Here is a 14,799-nt window from a genome sequence, read left to right as displayed (position 1 = left end):
CCCGGAGGCTCATGACCCTGGCAGCCCGGCCTGTGGCGATGGCTTTGGTGCGTGCGTGGTGCAAGAATGCTTGTGTGGCATGGTGTGTTGTGACTTTCTCCTTCTCACTACTCTCTCCCATTTCCCATACCCTCTAGTGAAAAATAAAGCAGTCTTCTTGATGCGCTCGAAGCGAAAGGACGTCTGTCGTTTTTTCCATCAGTTCAAAGTTCTCCGTCTCTTATTCCACAACATTTTTTGGTGCCGAAACCCGGGAATAGGGACGTCAAAAGATGGACATCGACAGACTCAAGCGAAAAAGGGCCGTGGCGCGAACTTCTACAACGAAGCTGCTCAATCAAGTATCCACCATGGACGACAGCGCATCAATCGGTGAGCTGGAAGAAAAGCTAAATCTTCTTACTCTTAAAGTAGACTCACTGAAAGAGCTAGATCGGGAGATAGAAAAAGGCGTTGAAGATGAAGCTTTCGAAGAGGAAATTGCATGCTCCGAAATGTACAGAGAAAGGATCATCGTGGCGAAAACAAAGGTACAACGCATGCTACGCGACTTTAGCTGCACAAATGTTTCATCAGATCGCACACTAAACTCCTCAGATCAAAGAGAATCTAGCACAAACTATTCGCAGATACGCCCCACCGTAAAGCTGCCAAAGCTCGAAATCAACAAATTCAACGGAGAGCTTCGAGAGTGGCAAGGGTTCTGGAGTCAGTTTGAGTCGACTATCAACGCTAACCAGAACCTCTCAAACGTAGACAAATTCAAGTACCTCAACAGCTACTTGACAGGAAAGGCGGCGGCTGCGGTAGCAGGACTTGACTTGTCGGAAGGCAACTACGATGTCGCTCTCTCGCTATTGAAGGAGAGGTTCGGCAGAAAGGAAGTTATTATAGAAGACCACATGTCACGGCTGCTTAACATCAAGCCAGTGCGTGACTCACGGAATCTCGGTCAACTGCGCAGCCTCGTCGACGAAGTAGAGACAGGTGTACGCAGCCTCACTTCTTTAGGCGTGAGTGTTGGCACTTATGGAACTTTGTTACTGACCGTAATAAAGAAAGCGGTGCCTGCCGACCTTCGTCTGGAATACCAAAGAAAAAACGAGGCTACGAACGAGGGAAGTGAGCTGGAGGAGTTCCTGCGTTTTTTGAGAAAAGAGGTTGCGACGCGGGAGATCATACAGCGGGCCGAAGCTCCGAGAGACAACAGTGCCGAATTGGTAAAGGAAAGGCGCAACAGCAACACTAAAGCGGCGAACGTGCCTACTGCAGCGGCACTGCACACCACGATCAAGGACAGCACAGCATGTCTATTTTGTCATTCGAACGGCCATGAGACCGGCAACTGTAACGCAAAGATGTCTGTGGCGGATAAAAGAGAGGTGCTGAAGCGTGACAATCGATGTTTCCGGTGTACAACAAAAGGGCACGAGGCAAGAGAATGCCGTAAAGCTAAGTGGCTCAGGTGTGCGCATTGCAAGGGCAGACATTTAACGACAATGTGCGACCCCGACTTTAGGAGACACCGCCACACTGATGAAAGGGATGCATCTTCGTCACCGGTGATTGAGCAAGCCACGGTGTTGAAGTCCTCATTAGGCACGGGAGATGACTTGATGTGCAATGGAGAGCAGCAGTTTCTCCTACAGACAGCGCGAGCTTGGACAGAGGGTCCACATGAACGTACGCTTGTCAGGCTTCTCCTGGACGGTGGCAGCCAGCGAACCTTCATTCATCGCAAGCTATCCGAAAAGCTGCAGTTAAAAGTGCTGGGAGAAGAGGAACTTAAAATATTTGCCTTTGGTGAGAAATCAGCCACCACACGCACAAAAACGCGTCGAGTGGAGCTGTGGCTCAGAAGCCAGTACAACGGAAAAGGGGTGCGAGTGGAAGCGCTGGAGGTTCCTTGCATCTGTGCAGATATCATGGCTACTCCATCAAATTCGGTTCTACTTCAACTTTCAAAATTTCACTTCCAAGTCGCAGACGCCTCGCGGGGCGACGAAAGCGAAAATATTGACCTTTTGATTGGCGCTGATCATTACTGGGAAATTGTCACGGGATCCACTAAGCGTCTCAGCTCCAAATTGATGGCAGTGGAGACTGTATTCGGATGGACAGTCCAGGGCCAGGTCGGCACAAGGAAGTCAACAGGAGTCTGCTCCTCGGCTGCTGGCGTGATGCGGATAGGAGTGAGTGAACAAATTGACAAGGAAATATCAGCACAGCTAAAGTCTTTCTGGGAGCTCGAGCACATCGGTATCAAGGAACATGAGCCAGTTCGTCACGAGGACGCAGTCCTTCAGCACTATAAAGAAACCGTCAACTTTGAGAATGGCCGCTATAAGGTGTCGTTCCCTTGGAATTCGATGGTTTACGAGCTTGGCGACAACTACGAGTGCGCAGCAAGGCGTCTTAAAGCACAGACAAAGCGCCTCTTGGAAGGAGATTCGTTGATTGGGGAATACGACGCCTGCATAAGAGACTACATAGAAAAGGGCTATGCAGAGCCAGCCAGCAAGGATAACGGCACGTCGGAAGGTCCGGTGTACTATATGCCACATCAAGCAGTTGTTCGTCGCGAAAGCCAGACGACAAAACTGAGGGTAGTATTTGATGCATCATCTAGTGCCAAAAATCGCCTCTCACTGAACAATGTTTTGGAAAGTGGCCCAAACCTAAACCCAGAGCTCATTGATCTGCTGATCAATTTCCGCACTTACAACATTGCCATCGTTGCGGATATTGAAAAGGCCTTTCTCCAAATATCCCTATCAGAGAGTGATCGGAACGCTGTGCAGTTTCTCTGGTACGCTATGACGCCAAGGAAAGGGGAAGAGCTTCCAGCTGTGGTGACCTATCGCATGACTCGCGTGCCGTTCGGTGTCACGTCGAGCCCATTTCTTTTGGCCGCAACGTTGCAACATCATCTTGAAGGCCTGCCGGAACGGTATGCTGAAACTGCAGGTATTCTGCGCAAGCATCTTTACGTGGACGACCTTGTAACTGGGGTTGACAGCCTTGACAAGGGTAAAGTCTTGTGCCAGGAATCCAAAGATATATTGTCTCAAGCAGGGATGCGGCTACACAAGTGGATGTCGAACGACCGCGATCTCGTCAACTTCTTAGAGAATGGCAATGTGGAGAGAACGAACGCTGATGCTGGACATGCTGCAGCTACAAAGGTATTGGGAGTAGGTTGGAATGCTCAGACTGACCACTTTGAATACAACCTAACTTCACTCATCGACTTCCTCTCCGCAAGAGCCGACAACAAGAGATTTGTGCTGCAGGTCTCGGCAAGAATTTTCGACCCTTTTGGATTTATTGCTCCCACAACATTATGCGTAAAGGTAATGTTCCAGAAGTTGTGGGAGTTGGGAATCGGTTGGGACGATCCCTTGCCTGAGACATTGCAGCCTGAGTGGGACTGCTGGTGTAGGGAGCTTCCATGCATTGAAGGAGTCTGTATTCCAAGACTGATAGCGGCAGACTTTAGAAACGATGATACGGAGAAAGTGGTGCATGTTTTCTGTGACGCAAGCCCGAAAGGCCTGTGGTGCTGTCGCATATATTGTGACCAAGTCTCCGTTCGGACTAACAAATGTCAGCTTGGTCATGGCTAAATCAAGAGTGGCCCCTTTGAAACGCCTCTCGCTGCCCCGATTGGAGCTGATGGGAGCCCTTGTTGGCGCGCGACTATGCCACTACGTTACCAAGCCTTGGATCTGAAGAACGTTGCTACCATCCTCTGGACTGACTCTACAGTAGCTATGTACTGGATCAAGGGAAACGCTGCCAGATGGAAGCCCTTCGTGGCAAATCGAGTCTCAGAGTTACAAGCGCTGACAGATCCCAGGGATTGGAGACACTGCCCAGGCTCAGACAACCCCGCTGACCTAATCACCCGCGGCATTCTCCCATCGGCCCTGCGGGAAAGCGAACTGTGGTGGAAAGGACCCCGATGGCTTCAGGAGGATGACACGTGTTGGCCAATGATAAGTGAGCCGAGCTCGAATGTTAGGGAGTGCCAAATGGAAGAGCGAAAGGTGACGGTGATGCCCATAGTATCATCGTCATCCATGGCAATTTTCAATGTTGAGAATTATAGTTCATTCAGCAGAGTCGTGCGAGTAACCGCGTGGGTCCGCCGCTTTGTCGACAACTGCCACAACAAAGAAGGAAGGACGATCGGCCCATTACGAGCTGAAGAAGTAATCAGCGCCGAAAGATACTGGTTGGCTAAGGCTCAACGAGATGCGTTCAGCGACGACATTTCAAACCTGAAGAATCAAAGACCGCTGCACAAGAGCTCTCCTGTTTTGCCTTTCAACCCGTACTTCGACAAAGAGGGCCTCATGCGAGTGGGTGGACGCTTGCAATTCAGTGATAACAACGAAGAGACTAAGCATCCCATCGTTCTCCCTGGCAATCACCCCCTCACATCACTGCTCATACGGAAGGAACATTTGAGAATGCTGCACGCGGGCGTACGCGATACTCTAGCACAGCTGCGAGAATCGTATTGGATTATCCGAGGACGTCAGGCCGTAAAGAAAATTATCAAGCAGTGCCTCGTCTGTCACAAGCAAAGTTGCCCTCCAGCTACGGAACCAGTAGCACCACTTCCAGCTGACAGAGTGACAAAGGGAAACCCGTTCGACATCGTTGGCATCGATTTTGCAGGGCCCTTGATTTGTCAACAGTCACGCGACAGCAAAAAATGCTACATCGCTATTTTCACCTGTGCTGTGACACGTGCCGTCCACCTTGAGCTTGTCAGCGACCTGTCGGCTACAGCCTTCCTCTTGGCCTTTAAACGCTTTGTGGCACGCCGTGGAATTTGCTCGACGGTGTATTCGGACAACGCGCTCACATTCAAGCGTGCAGCCAGGGATCTAAAGGCAATGTTCATGCTGTTGCAAGTCGAGGAATTGCAGTCATACTTCGCCGGAAACCAGATCAGATGGAAGTTTATTGTTGAACGGGCAGCTTGGTGGGGTGGATTCTGGGAGCGGATGGTGCGATCTGTGAAAGTAGCATTGCGAAAGGTGTTAGGTCGGAGCAGCTTGAGTTTCGAAGAACTGACCACCGTTCTTTATGAGGTGGAGGCCGTGATCAACTCACGCCCTCTGACTTTCATATATGATGATGCTCAAGAACCAGAACCGCTGTCACCGGCTCATTTCCTTGTCGGAAGAAGGTTGACGACTCTTCCTCCACACCTGCTGCCGGACGAAATTCCTGGCGGTGGAATGCATCTCTCACGACGCTGGAAGTACCGGACTGCCATGGCCGATGGTTTCTGGAGACGGTGGCGGAAAGAGTACTTATTGGAGCTCAGATCGGCACATATGTGCCGACCAACGACATCGAGTGATCTGAAGAAAGGCGCATTGGTGCTCCTGAAGGAAGACCGTTTGAAACGCCACATGTGGAAGACCGCCAGAATTAAGGAAACATTTAAGGGTAGAGACGGCAGGGTGCGGTCCTGCAAACTGGTATTAAGTGGGGGAACTGAGGTGAAGCGACCGATACAGCTGCTGTATCCCTTGGAGATTGTGGAGCAATGAGCTCAATAATAGTTCGCTCATCCGGGGGAGGTTGTTGTATTTCCTCCATTCTGGAGCCAAAAAGTCCCCCTCCCCAGCGGCGCCACACACCAGATAAACCCCCGCGCTGCGGGCCGCCGACGAAGTGGCAAGGAGAACTTCTCAGAGGCGCCGGACATTCGATACCCCTCAAACTACGTGCCTTACTGGCGGGCGCGTTGTATACAAACGGCGAGCGGCGGTGCGGTGGTGCCTTCCAAGTGTGGAGGTGGTGGTGACAACTTTATTGCACACAGGGGAGTTGCGGACACGCAGGTCCTTGGGCCCCCGCACGGCTCCACTGCACTCAAGCGTTCATGTCCCGGAGGCTCATGACCCTGGCAGCCCGGCCTGTGGCGATGGCTTTGGTGCGTGCGTGGTGCAAGAATGCTTGTGTGGCATGGTGTGTTGTGACTTTCTCCTTCTCACTACTCTCTCCCATTTCCCATACCCTCTAGTGAAAAATAAAGCAGTCTTCTTGATGCGCTCGAAGCGAAAGGACGTCTGTCGTTTTTTCCATCAGTTCAAAGTTCTCCGTCTCTTATTCCACAACATCGGTCGCTGTGGAGAGATTGATGCAGAGCGTGCCTCTTCTACTTCATTTCTCTGCGATAAACGCAGAAAGAAATTATAGTAATAAAACTGTGATGAAGAAGAGAGCACAAGCATCGCTCCTGCCACGTGTCTGCTGAAGAGGAAGAGGACGGACGTTTCGGAGCTGCAGCTCGAGCTTGGCGGTGGCTATACTCGGCGGCTGCTCAGTGCTCGACCCGACGCGATTGTGATGACGGCTTCCCGCTATAGCACTCAATAAACCCCGTAGCATTTGGTGGAGGTGCTGAGGTCCTCAACGCCTCGTCCTGGAACTGCGGAGCCGCACTCTTCCCGCCGCTATCGCAATCAACATGCCAGACGATGACGATGGTGCGCGACAGACCCACTTAATTCGTCACCTGGCGGCTTCCAGCTAGCACTCAATAAAGCCCGCAGTAAAACAAATAAACAAAAAAGTACAATGAAATTAACAAAGATAGCAACGCCGCAGACGGGTATTTTTCACCCTTTGTTGTCCTCGTCGATAAATATTGACGAGTCCACGTAGGTATAATAAATGGATTTTAGATACAAACACACATCTCCGTTCCAGTTTCGTCCACGGTAAACCGCATATGGAAGAGAGGGCTGAAAATTTTCGAAAGATGGCCTTGTCCGTTTACAGCGATTTACGGTCGCGCTTTAGAGCTCACTTATGAGGCTGCAACCAACGTAACGAAGTACCGTAAAAAGCGGAATATAGGTCGGACTTTTCTTTAAAAAACCGCGGCAAAAGCTCGACCCCCCGTGTTACATAGCGGTAATTTTTTTTACCAGTTTATACCCATTTCTTTTAAATTTCTCTACAATTTAAGTTTGACGGTTGGAACTATATTGAGGTCCCACCTCTATACGTTTATTTTTTACAGTAGTACGCCCAAGGCTATGTTACCACAATATGACGTCCACTATTAAACCAGCGCAAGGAGCGTACCCATGATATACCACATCATGAAATGAAGCATCGGTCTCTCTCTCTCTCTCACACACACACACACACACACACACACACACACACACACACACACACACACACGCGCACGCACACGCGCGCACGCACACGCGCACGCACACGCGCGCACGCACACGCACACACGCACGCACACACACACACACACACACACGCACGCACACGCGCACACACACACACACACACACACACACACACACACACACACACACACACACACACACACACACACAAGCAGATCGTGTTCGAAATCAGACAACTATAATGCGCCCAGCTAAGCTCACTTAGTGGCGCTAAGCACCACCGATACGCTTCCGAGTTGAAATAAACGCAACGTGGATTCGTAAGTAGGTTGCGAAGTCTGTTAGAGGTACTTCGTTGAAAAACCGCGCATGCGCGCGAAGTTAGGAAGAAGTGAAAAGAAATAGAGTGACTGAGCGTGTGTGTCTGTGTGCGTGTGTGCGTGTGCGTGCGTGCATGTGTGCGTGTATGTGTGTGTGTGCGTGAGAGAGAGAGAGAGAGAGAGAGAGAGAGAGAGAGACGGACCGACTGCAGGCAACACCCTCTAGAGGGTGTTGCTGCAGGAGGCGGAGCACTTCCACAATTACCGGCGGCTGTAATCGGACCGTAACGGGGTCTGAAGCAGGAGCGGTTGCGTCTCCGCATCGATGAACGAAAAGGCAACGAAACCCGTAGCGTGGCATTTGCTTTGCATGTACACATTGTCGTCCCCGTGATTCGGATCGTTTTTTTTTTCATTTTCAACAGAGATAACGTAAACTACCTATACTATACATAGCATGGCTCGATCGTGCTTGTATCTTTTACATATAAATTGGTAAAAAGAAAAACTCGTGAAGCGCCGCGTTGGCCGAGTACGTGAAAAGTACCATACACGAAAAGTACAAGTCGAGCGGGCTCGCGACCCATGATTTACAGGTTTCTAATCGCACAGAGCGGGCAAAAACGTGCAAGCGAACAGAAGGACGAGAGCAAATATTGCCAGCCTAATTTAACACGAGTGTTCGTTTAACGAGTGAAGCCACACCGACGCGTCTCCCACAAGCACGCTAATTTCCTCGTGCTGGGTAAATTTAAGCGAACCGACCCCATTCCCCCCCTCGCCCTGCATTCGTTTCTTCTTTTACCCACCTTTTCCAGAGGTTCGCGTTTCTTTTTCTTCCACACAGGAAACGGTTATTCAAGAAAGGCCCGAAAAGAACCACGATAAAGAAAAATAACTGAAAAACGCCGGTCATACAGGTAACTATAATACTAAAAGCGCAAAACGGCCGATGTCTCCAGCTGACTGCCTTCCCTGTTTAACGAACAGACGACAGAACTTTACGCACCTGGCGACGGAATCCTCCGACGGCGCACGGTCGTCCCGTGACGCAACCACCAGCTCAACCCCAAGCTGTTATAGTGTCGCTGTACAAAGAAAAAAAAAAAAAAAGCACACTGCCCGGGCTCCAGGATGTCTCCCGTGGTATCTGCGTCCTCACTGGTGCAACGTATCTCCAGGCTGTTATTCACGACACGCACAGTCAATATAACGCCCGTGCAGTTTCTCGCAAGCAACCGGCCGAGTCACCGGCAGCGACACACCACGGGCGCTGCCGTCCGAAGGTGACTGACAACGCTTCTCGACAGGGGCTGAGATAAAAGACAAGCGAGGGGGGAGGGCTGTTATCAGTACCTTTCCCATTCAAATGACCACCTCCTTGCAGCGCTCCGTCGCTTATCAAAGCCACGTAGACATCCGCACCCGTAACAGCCACAGTTATCTCTGTCTCTTTGTTGCTTAACCAGCGACAGATGTAATATGACGAGTTTCCCGGGGGATGACGAGCGCGGACACGGTCAGTGTGACGGCAAAGAAGCGTCGCATTTGTTTGCTCACCGCGAAAGCAGAATAACGATTCCACGTACCAAACGTCCGACTGGAAATATGAGAAACGATGCTGAATAACGCACAAATAACTTCCTTTTTAGCAGGCAGGCTCGACGAGCAGCTGCGGCTACCTGCAGATAAGCTGCATGTCAGCGCAGAATTACTTCCCGGTTGCAATCTGCTGAAGGAAAACTTTTTTTTTTTTGTGCTTACTCGATAACAACGGTAAATGTGCGCAGAAAGGCAGGGTGATATTTTATACTCCGTTTCATACATCAGGTACAACGTTCTGGAGGCTAGAGATACTTTTTCGCAGTCGCTGCGTTCGCACTTAGGGACAGTTCGGTGCCTTTTGACCGATCTTAGTGAAAATTTTCTTTATATAAAGCTAGTTCTGAATGAAAACAAGAATGCACACTTAGAAGCAGAGGAACATGCACTAATTTGGCTGCTAACATGATTTATATCAATTTGCTTTTCGTTTTTTTTTATTTTCATCCCGTCGCGGCAGCCTCACGTGCATGCTGTTACGAACGGCCTGCAAGGGTACCGACCTACAAAATTTTCCCAGCCAGCCGCAGCTGCGGAGGTGGCGATATTCAGACAACCAGACCTTAGAATGCGCCTCGTCAACAACCCGTTGGCACCGGCATGTCTGCTGCGGTGACTCGCTTTGCAAGGACGACAATACGCCGCGTCCTCAAGCGGGCGACGCCGGGATGTCTACACGCAGTCGGCGGACGAAGTATTGTTAGTGGATTCGCCGTCACCGTCACGGTTTGTTTGAAGCGGTGGAACTCCTGGAAGAAGTGTTTTGCGGCGCCGTCTCACGGATCTTGGAGGTCGTCAGTCAATGGACAGACGCGGCGGCCACTGTCTGCGGGGTCAACTCTGGGACCAAGAGGCGCCTGCTCAGGGCAAGGCCCGTGTCTGCGAAAACCCTCTCACCTTGGTGTGGTCAGTGAAACCTGTGCGGAAGTGAGCGTGTAAACCCTCCCCCTCAAAGGCGGTCGGCTACAATGGCTGGACGCTCCGAACTGGTCGACGGTTGAACGGCCGTTTTCCCTCACCTAGGGATCTAGGAAAGAGTGTTCTTAAGCATCCGTGGCGCGGCTGCTGAGTGTGCATTCTCTTTCAGCCATTCATGCTAGACTGATGAACTGTAACGTTCTCATGTAGATACTGTAAATAAATCCCATATTCCTCGCTCTCGATGAGAACAAGTCTCTCCCTTCAACAACGTCCTCAGCGTGGATGAGTTGGACGACGGCATGGGCCAGCTACCATCTATTTCATGCCCGACCCCAAACATTGCAACTGGCTGGCTGCGGTGAGACGGACTTTGCAACGTGGTGCTGTGTCTGCGGTGAGTGCTTTGGTACTTGCTTTGACTCTAGGCTTCATTTTGTGGTTGTTCTGTTTAGAACAGTAGAGAAGCTGGATTGTTGATTGTTAGCTAGGTTGTGTTTTCCTAGGTAGGTTTAGCGAGCAGGACCAAGGCAGTAAAGCAGCAACTATGGAGTTAAGGACACTGCTGAGATACGAATTGTTAATTGTTTGTGAGGAACTGGGCCTAGAGGTACGAAAGGCAATGCTAAAATCGGAATTATTGCAGCTGATTTCCGAATAGGCCAGTGAGGAGAACATTGAAATTGGGTTGGAGCTTCTTAAGAAAAGACAGAAACGGGACGCAGAGAGAGAAGAACGGGACATAGAACGCGAGCTGAAAAAATGCAACTTGAGGTTGAAAGAAATCGTTTGGAGTTGTCTCAAGGAAGTGAAGGGGCTCTGGGACGATCAAGTGAGGAAGAATCATACCGCATGGACAGGCTGTTGAAGCCATTTGAGGTTTAGCCATTTCGAGAATTAAGCGGGCACCCATACTTATGCAATTTTTTTTCATAATTCGGCTCGGCAAACCACAAGATTTTATGCGTATATATATATATATATATATATATATATATATATATATATATATATATATACACACAAGGTTTTAAGAGTTTCATCCTCATTCGAGTACCTGCCGTGGTTGCTCAGTGGCTATGGTGTTGGGCTGCTGAGCACGAGGTCGCGGGATCCAATCCCGGCCACGGCGGCCACATTTTGATGGGGGCGAAATGCGAAAACACCCGTGTAATTAGATTTAGGTGCACGTTAAAGAACTCAAGGTGGTCGAAATTTCCGGAGTCCTCCACTACGGCGTGCCTGATAATCAGAAAGTGGTTTTGGCACGTAAATTAATCCTCATTCGAGCCCCCCTGAGTTAACTTAAATTTTCAGATTGAGAGCTGACGGACAGGTTAGAATTTTCTTCCTTTTAGACTATACGTTACATATGAGAATTCAGCTTTCGTTTAATAGTTACAGTCCAATTTCGGTGTCCATACCAAGCCTTTTGTCGTAAAAACAATACACGGCTATGAAAATAACCTCAGGGAGTGAGAGCGGCCTCAATACGGAGGATGCAGACGGAAGAAGTTATTAAACCTAGCTACGTGGTACATTCATTCTTGACGAAACGATGACTGTTCTTGGGCTTGACGCATAAAGAAGACACCTCTAGAGCTGAATGAATCCGTATGAGCCAGCTACCGTTATTAAAGACCTGGCTGAAACAAAACGACGCGGGACAGTCAAGCACTTGCGAAACTGAAGGTGCAAACCGGGTTACACAGCTGGCTATTTCTCACCACTGCCGACCACTTTAGTCCTATTGCTTTCACAAAGACTCTTTAAAGGGGAATCAACAATTAGCAACAGACTCACCTATGAAGACATCAGGTCTACGAATCGGTGAAGATGAACGAAAAGTGGCAATCAACCACACGCCACTTCGTCCCGGGAGCAGTCCAGTATCAAAGGTATGCGTCAGCCTTGCGTCTAAACACGCGACCGCGTCAGCGAGCCTCACAGTGGAAGCTCTCATGACGCATGGCGGTGCGTTGCGCGGTTCGAAAGCGAGGGTGCGCCGTTGCATCCTATAGATGCCTTTCTAAGTGTTCTTCTACAAGCCTCAAACAACGCGGTTTCACGAAAACGCTCCTATAGGGCAAAACGTAAATTACGCGAAGAAATCTAGCCAGTTGCGTGCAGTCCGAGGTCTAGGCACCGATCGTCCCACTCCGCAGTCTTCTAAAGCCAGCAACTGTGCAACTGCTCCAACCCACGGCGAGCTCCAGTTATGTCAAGAGCATTGGTCCAGGTGTAGCACATCATGCAAGAGAAATATCCGGAAACGAAGGCATCGTGTCTTTCTCTCTTTCTTTTTCGCGGAATGATAAACGGGCACGCTCTACACCTTGACGTTCAGGCTATACAGGTGGTCAAACGTTGCAGTGTTGCACGGCACGGGAACGTTGTTGCACGGGAACGTAACTCCCGACACGCTTAACTAGAACAAGTTACGCAGGACAAGATTTATAACTCTCAACCTGGATGTTACCTGCGCATCGCACAGGCGCAGGGTTACAAAACAGGCGCAAGAAAGCATGCGATTTGCTGAACCACGACGAACGGCGAGAACTGCGACGTTATAACTCCGGGCTTGGCGGAATGCTGAAACCGCGCAATTTTCCTTGCAACCCGGGTTAGCAATATCAAGGAACGAAAGGCGCCATGATACGACGTAAAGAGCACGAAAATCTCATATGCAAAGCGCTGTGCAGTCGGAATTGAACGCAAATCTACCGTTTCCTATTCTTTTTTTATTGACCATATATACGAAATTTTTAAAAATCGCCTCGCAGATAGCGTAAGTCTCGTCATTGCGTTGGATCACTTAAAGAAGCGGACATCACCCATACGAGAAAACGAAGCGAATAATGGTCTAATTAAAGAACACCAATTAACTTTCTAATGAATTACACTACTGCACACATATTAATTTACGAATTGCAGCCGATGAGTTCGCAACGCATATCCACTCTGAACCGCTTTTCAGGATAACACCTGTTACGAGGTATTAATTCCCAAATCGTGCGACGAAATACATGGGCGTTCCAGTCACTTTCGTGCTCCAATTCATAAAATGGCGGTTTGTTGAAAAGTATGAGGAACAATAGTGCACTTTTACCGCAAGTTTAACGGCGCATGTCTCGAAACCTGTGCAATCTCTAAAATGCGTTCCAAGTGGATGTACCTTTAAGAACTCATCGGCTACAATGTGTAAATCACAATATAAAGTGTTAATTACCAAGTCAATCAGATAATTACATTTAATTAGTCGATTATGCCTTTCGATTTCTCGAGCGATTCAAGGCTGCCGCTACGAATAATCAAATTTAAGGACTACACGCTATTTCCCACAGGGGATTGTGAAAATTTGTGCATAGTACAGAAAAAAGCCATGCGAGTATATACATCATAATCATCAGCCTATCTTCATGTCCACTGCAGGACGAAGGACTCTCCCAGCACTGCAATCACCCCTATCTTGCGCTAGCAGATTCCGACTTGCGGCTGCAAATTACGTAATTTGATGACCCCATCTAATTTTCTGCAGTCTTCGACTGCGCTTCCCTACACTTGGCACCCAATCTGTAACTTTAATGGTGTGCCGGTTATCTACCCTCTTCATTACATGACCTGCCCAGCTCCATTTCTTTCTTTTAATTGTCAACTAGAATATCGGCTACCCCCGTTTGGTCTCTGATCCACACCGCTCCCTTCCTGCCTTATATGTTCGCACCGGTAAATGCAATGATTGTAGTTTTCTTTCTGACGACAGTGGTAAGCTTAAAGCTTACAGCCATGACTTGGTAATGTCTGTGCCGTGTGTATATATATATATATATATATATATATATATATATATATAAAATAGTCATGATCATGTAATGCCAGCAAGCAACGAATACACAGAAAGCATAGAGGTAATCAGCTGTGGTTGAAACTGGGAGGCAAAATAATAGAGAAAAAATGCCATCACATCCCACGCCCTGTGGGAATCGATGTTATGCGAAGCAGTGTGCGAGGAGCCTACCAAGTTAACGAAACGGCGCAACAAGACGTAGGCGGCCGTTTCATGGCCTACATGACAGGCATGTCATGACATCCATGCCATGACCTATCAATCATGTTCGTCAAACACTGTTGTCATACTACGCCAATTTTGGAACATACAAAGTTAACGAAACGACCATAAGCCAGCCAGCCAAGCCAAGCCAGCCAAGCCAAGCCAAGCCAGCCACTAGCTATTGTGTTACAGTAACTGTCATCAGTACGTCCACTAACTTGGCTACTTATGTGTACTAGATCCACCCTTGGGATCGTTATCCAGAGCCACTCAGAGCCAGACAGCGGTTCCATGCTTCTCGCTGTCGCAGCGCACTGGCTGCACGCTGCTGGGTGACATAAGCAGAACGTCCCATGGACGGGCACGGCTTTGCACTCGCTGCAGCCTCCAAGTTTCGATTTCGCGCGCTCTGATAGCCGAATTTCGTCGTGCCACAGTTCCGTGGGTAATCGCATTTTTTCAGATACGAAACTTGATATAACTTGTTCGAAAATTTTGCTTATATTTCCCAATTACGATGAGCCCGTTGAAAACAAAGATTTCAATGTTAATGGATTTATGCTTATTAGCGACTAATATCACGTGTCACCCACCTCATGGCCGCCACCACTGACAGAATGCCTCCGAAGGAACCGTCCTCTTGTTTCAAAACGGCTACTTTTGCATATTAAAATCTGCGTAGACTGTTACACAGTATAATTAACAAAATACACACGGTGCAATTCACGAA

General features: G+C 49.0%; 2 protein-coding genes across 3 annotated transcripts in view; one reads left to right on the top strand and one right to left on the bottom strand.

Annotated features, from left to right (window-relative positions):
- LOC126522616 (beta-1,4-N-acetylgalactosaminyltransferase bre-4-like) overlaps positions 1–14,799 on the bottom strand; it is a 169,777-nt gene that overhangs the window by 66,453 nt on the left and 88,525 nt on the right. Inside the window, exon 1 of one of the 2 annotated variants that reach the window (XM_050171388.3) lies at positions 8,508–8,789. The exons of the other annotated variant lie outside the window; for it this stretch is intronic. The gene's annotated coding sequence lies outside the window, so the exon portion shown is untranslated. Of the gene's footprint in view, positions 1–8,507; positions 8,790–14,799 lie in introns of those variants that run through there. 2 annotated transcript variants of the gene reach the window in all.
- LOC140219081 (uncharacterized) lies at positions 1,500–5,573 on the top strand. Its single transcript, XM_072288962.1, has 2 exons — positions 1,500–3,299; positions 4,707–5,573. Exons 1-2 carry the CDS (start codon positions 1,500–1,502, stop codon positions 5,571–5,573), a joined length of 2,667 nt encoding a protein of 888 aa, XP_072145063.1.

The sequence above is a fragment of the Dermacentor andersoni genome, chromosome 6 (assembly GCF_023375885.2).
Source record: "Dermacentor andersoni chromosome 6, qqDerAnde1_hic_scaffold, whole genome shotgun sequence".
Classification (NCBI taxonomy): domain Eukaryota; kingdom Metazoa; phylum Arthropoda; class Arachnida; order Ixodida; family Ixodidae; genus Dermacentor; species Dermacentor andersoni.
Note: the sequence above shows the minus strand (reverse complement) of the source record. Positions and strands in the feature narration are given on the sequence as shown.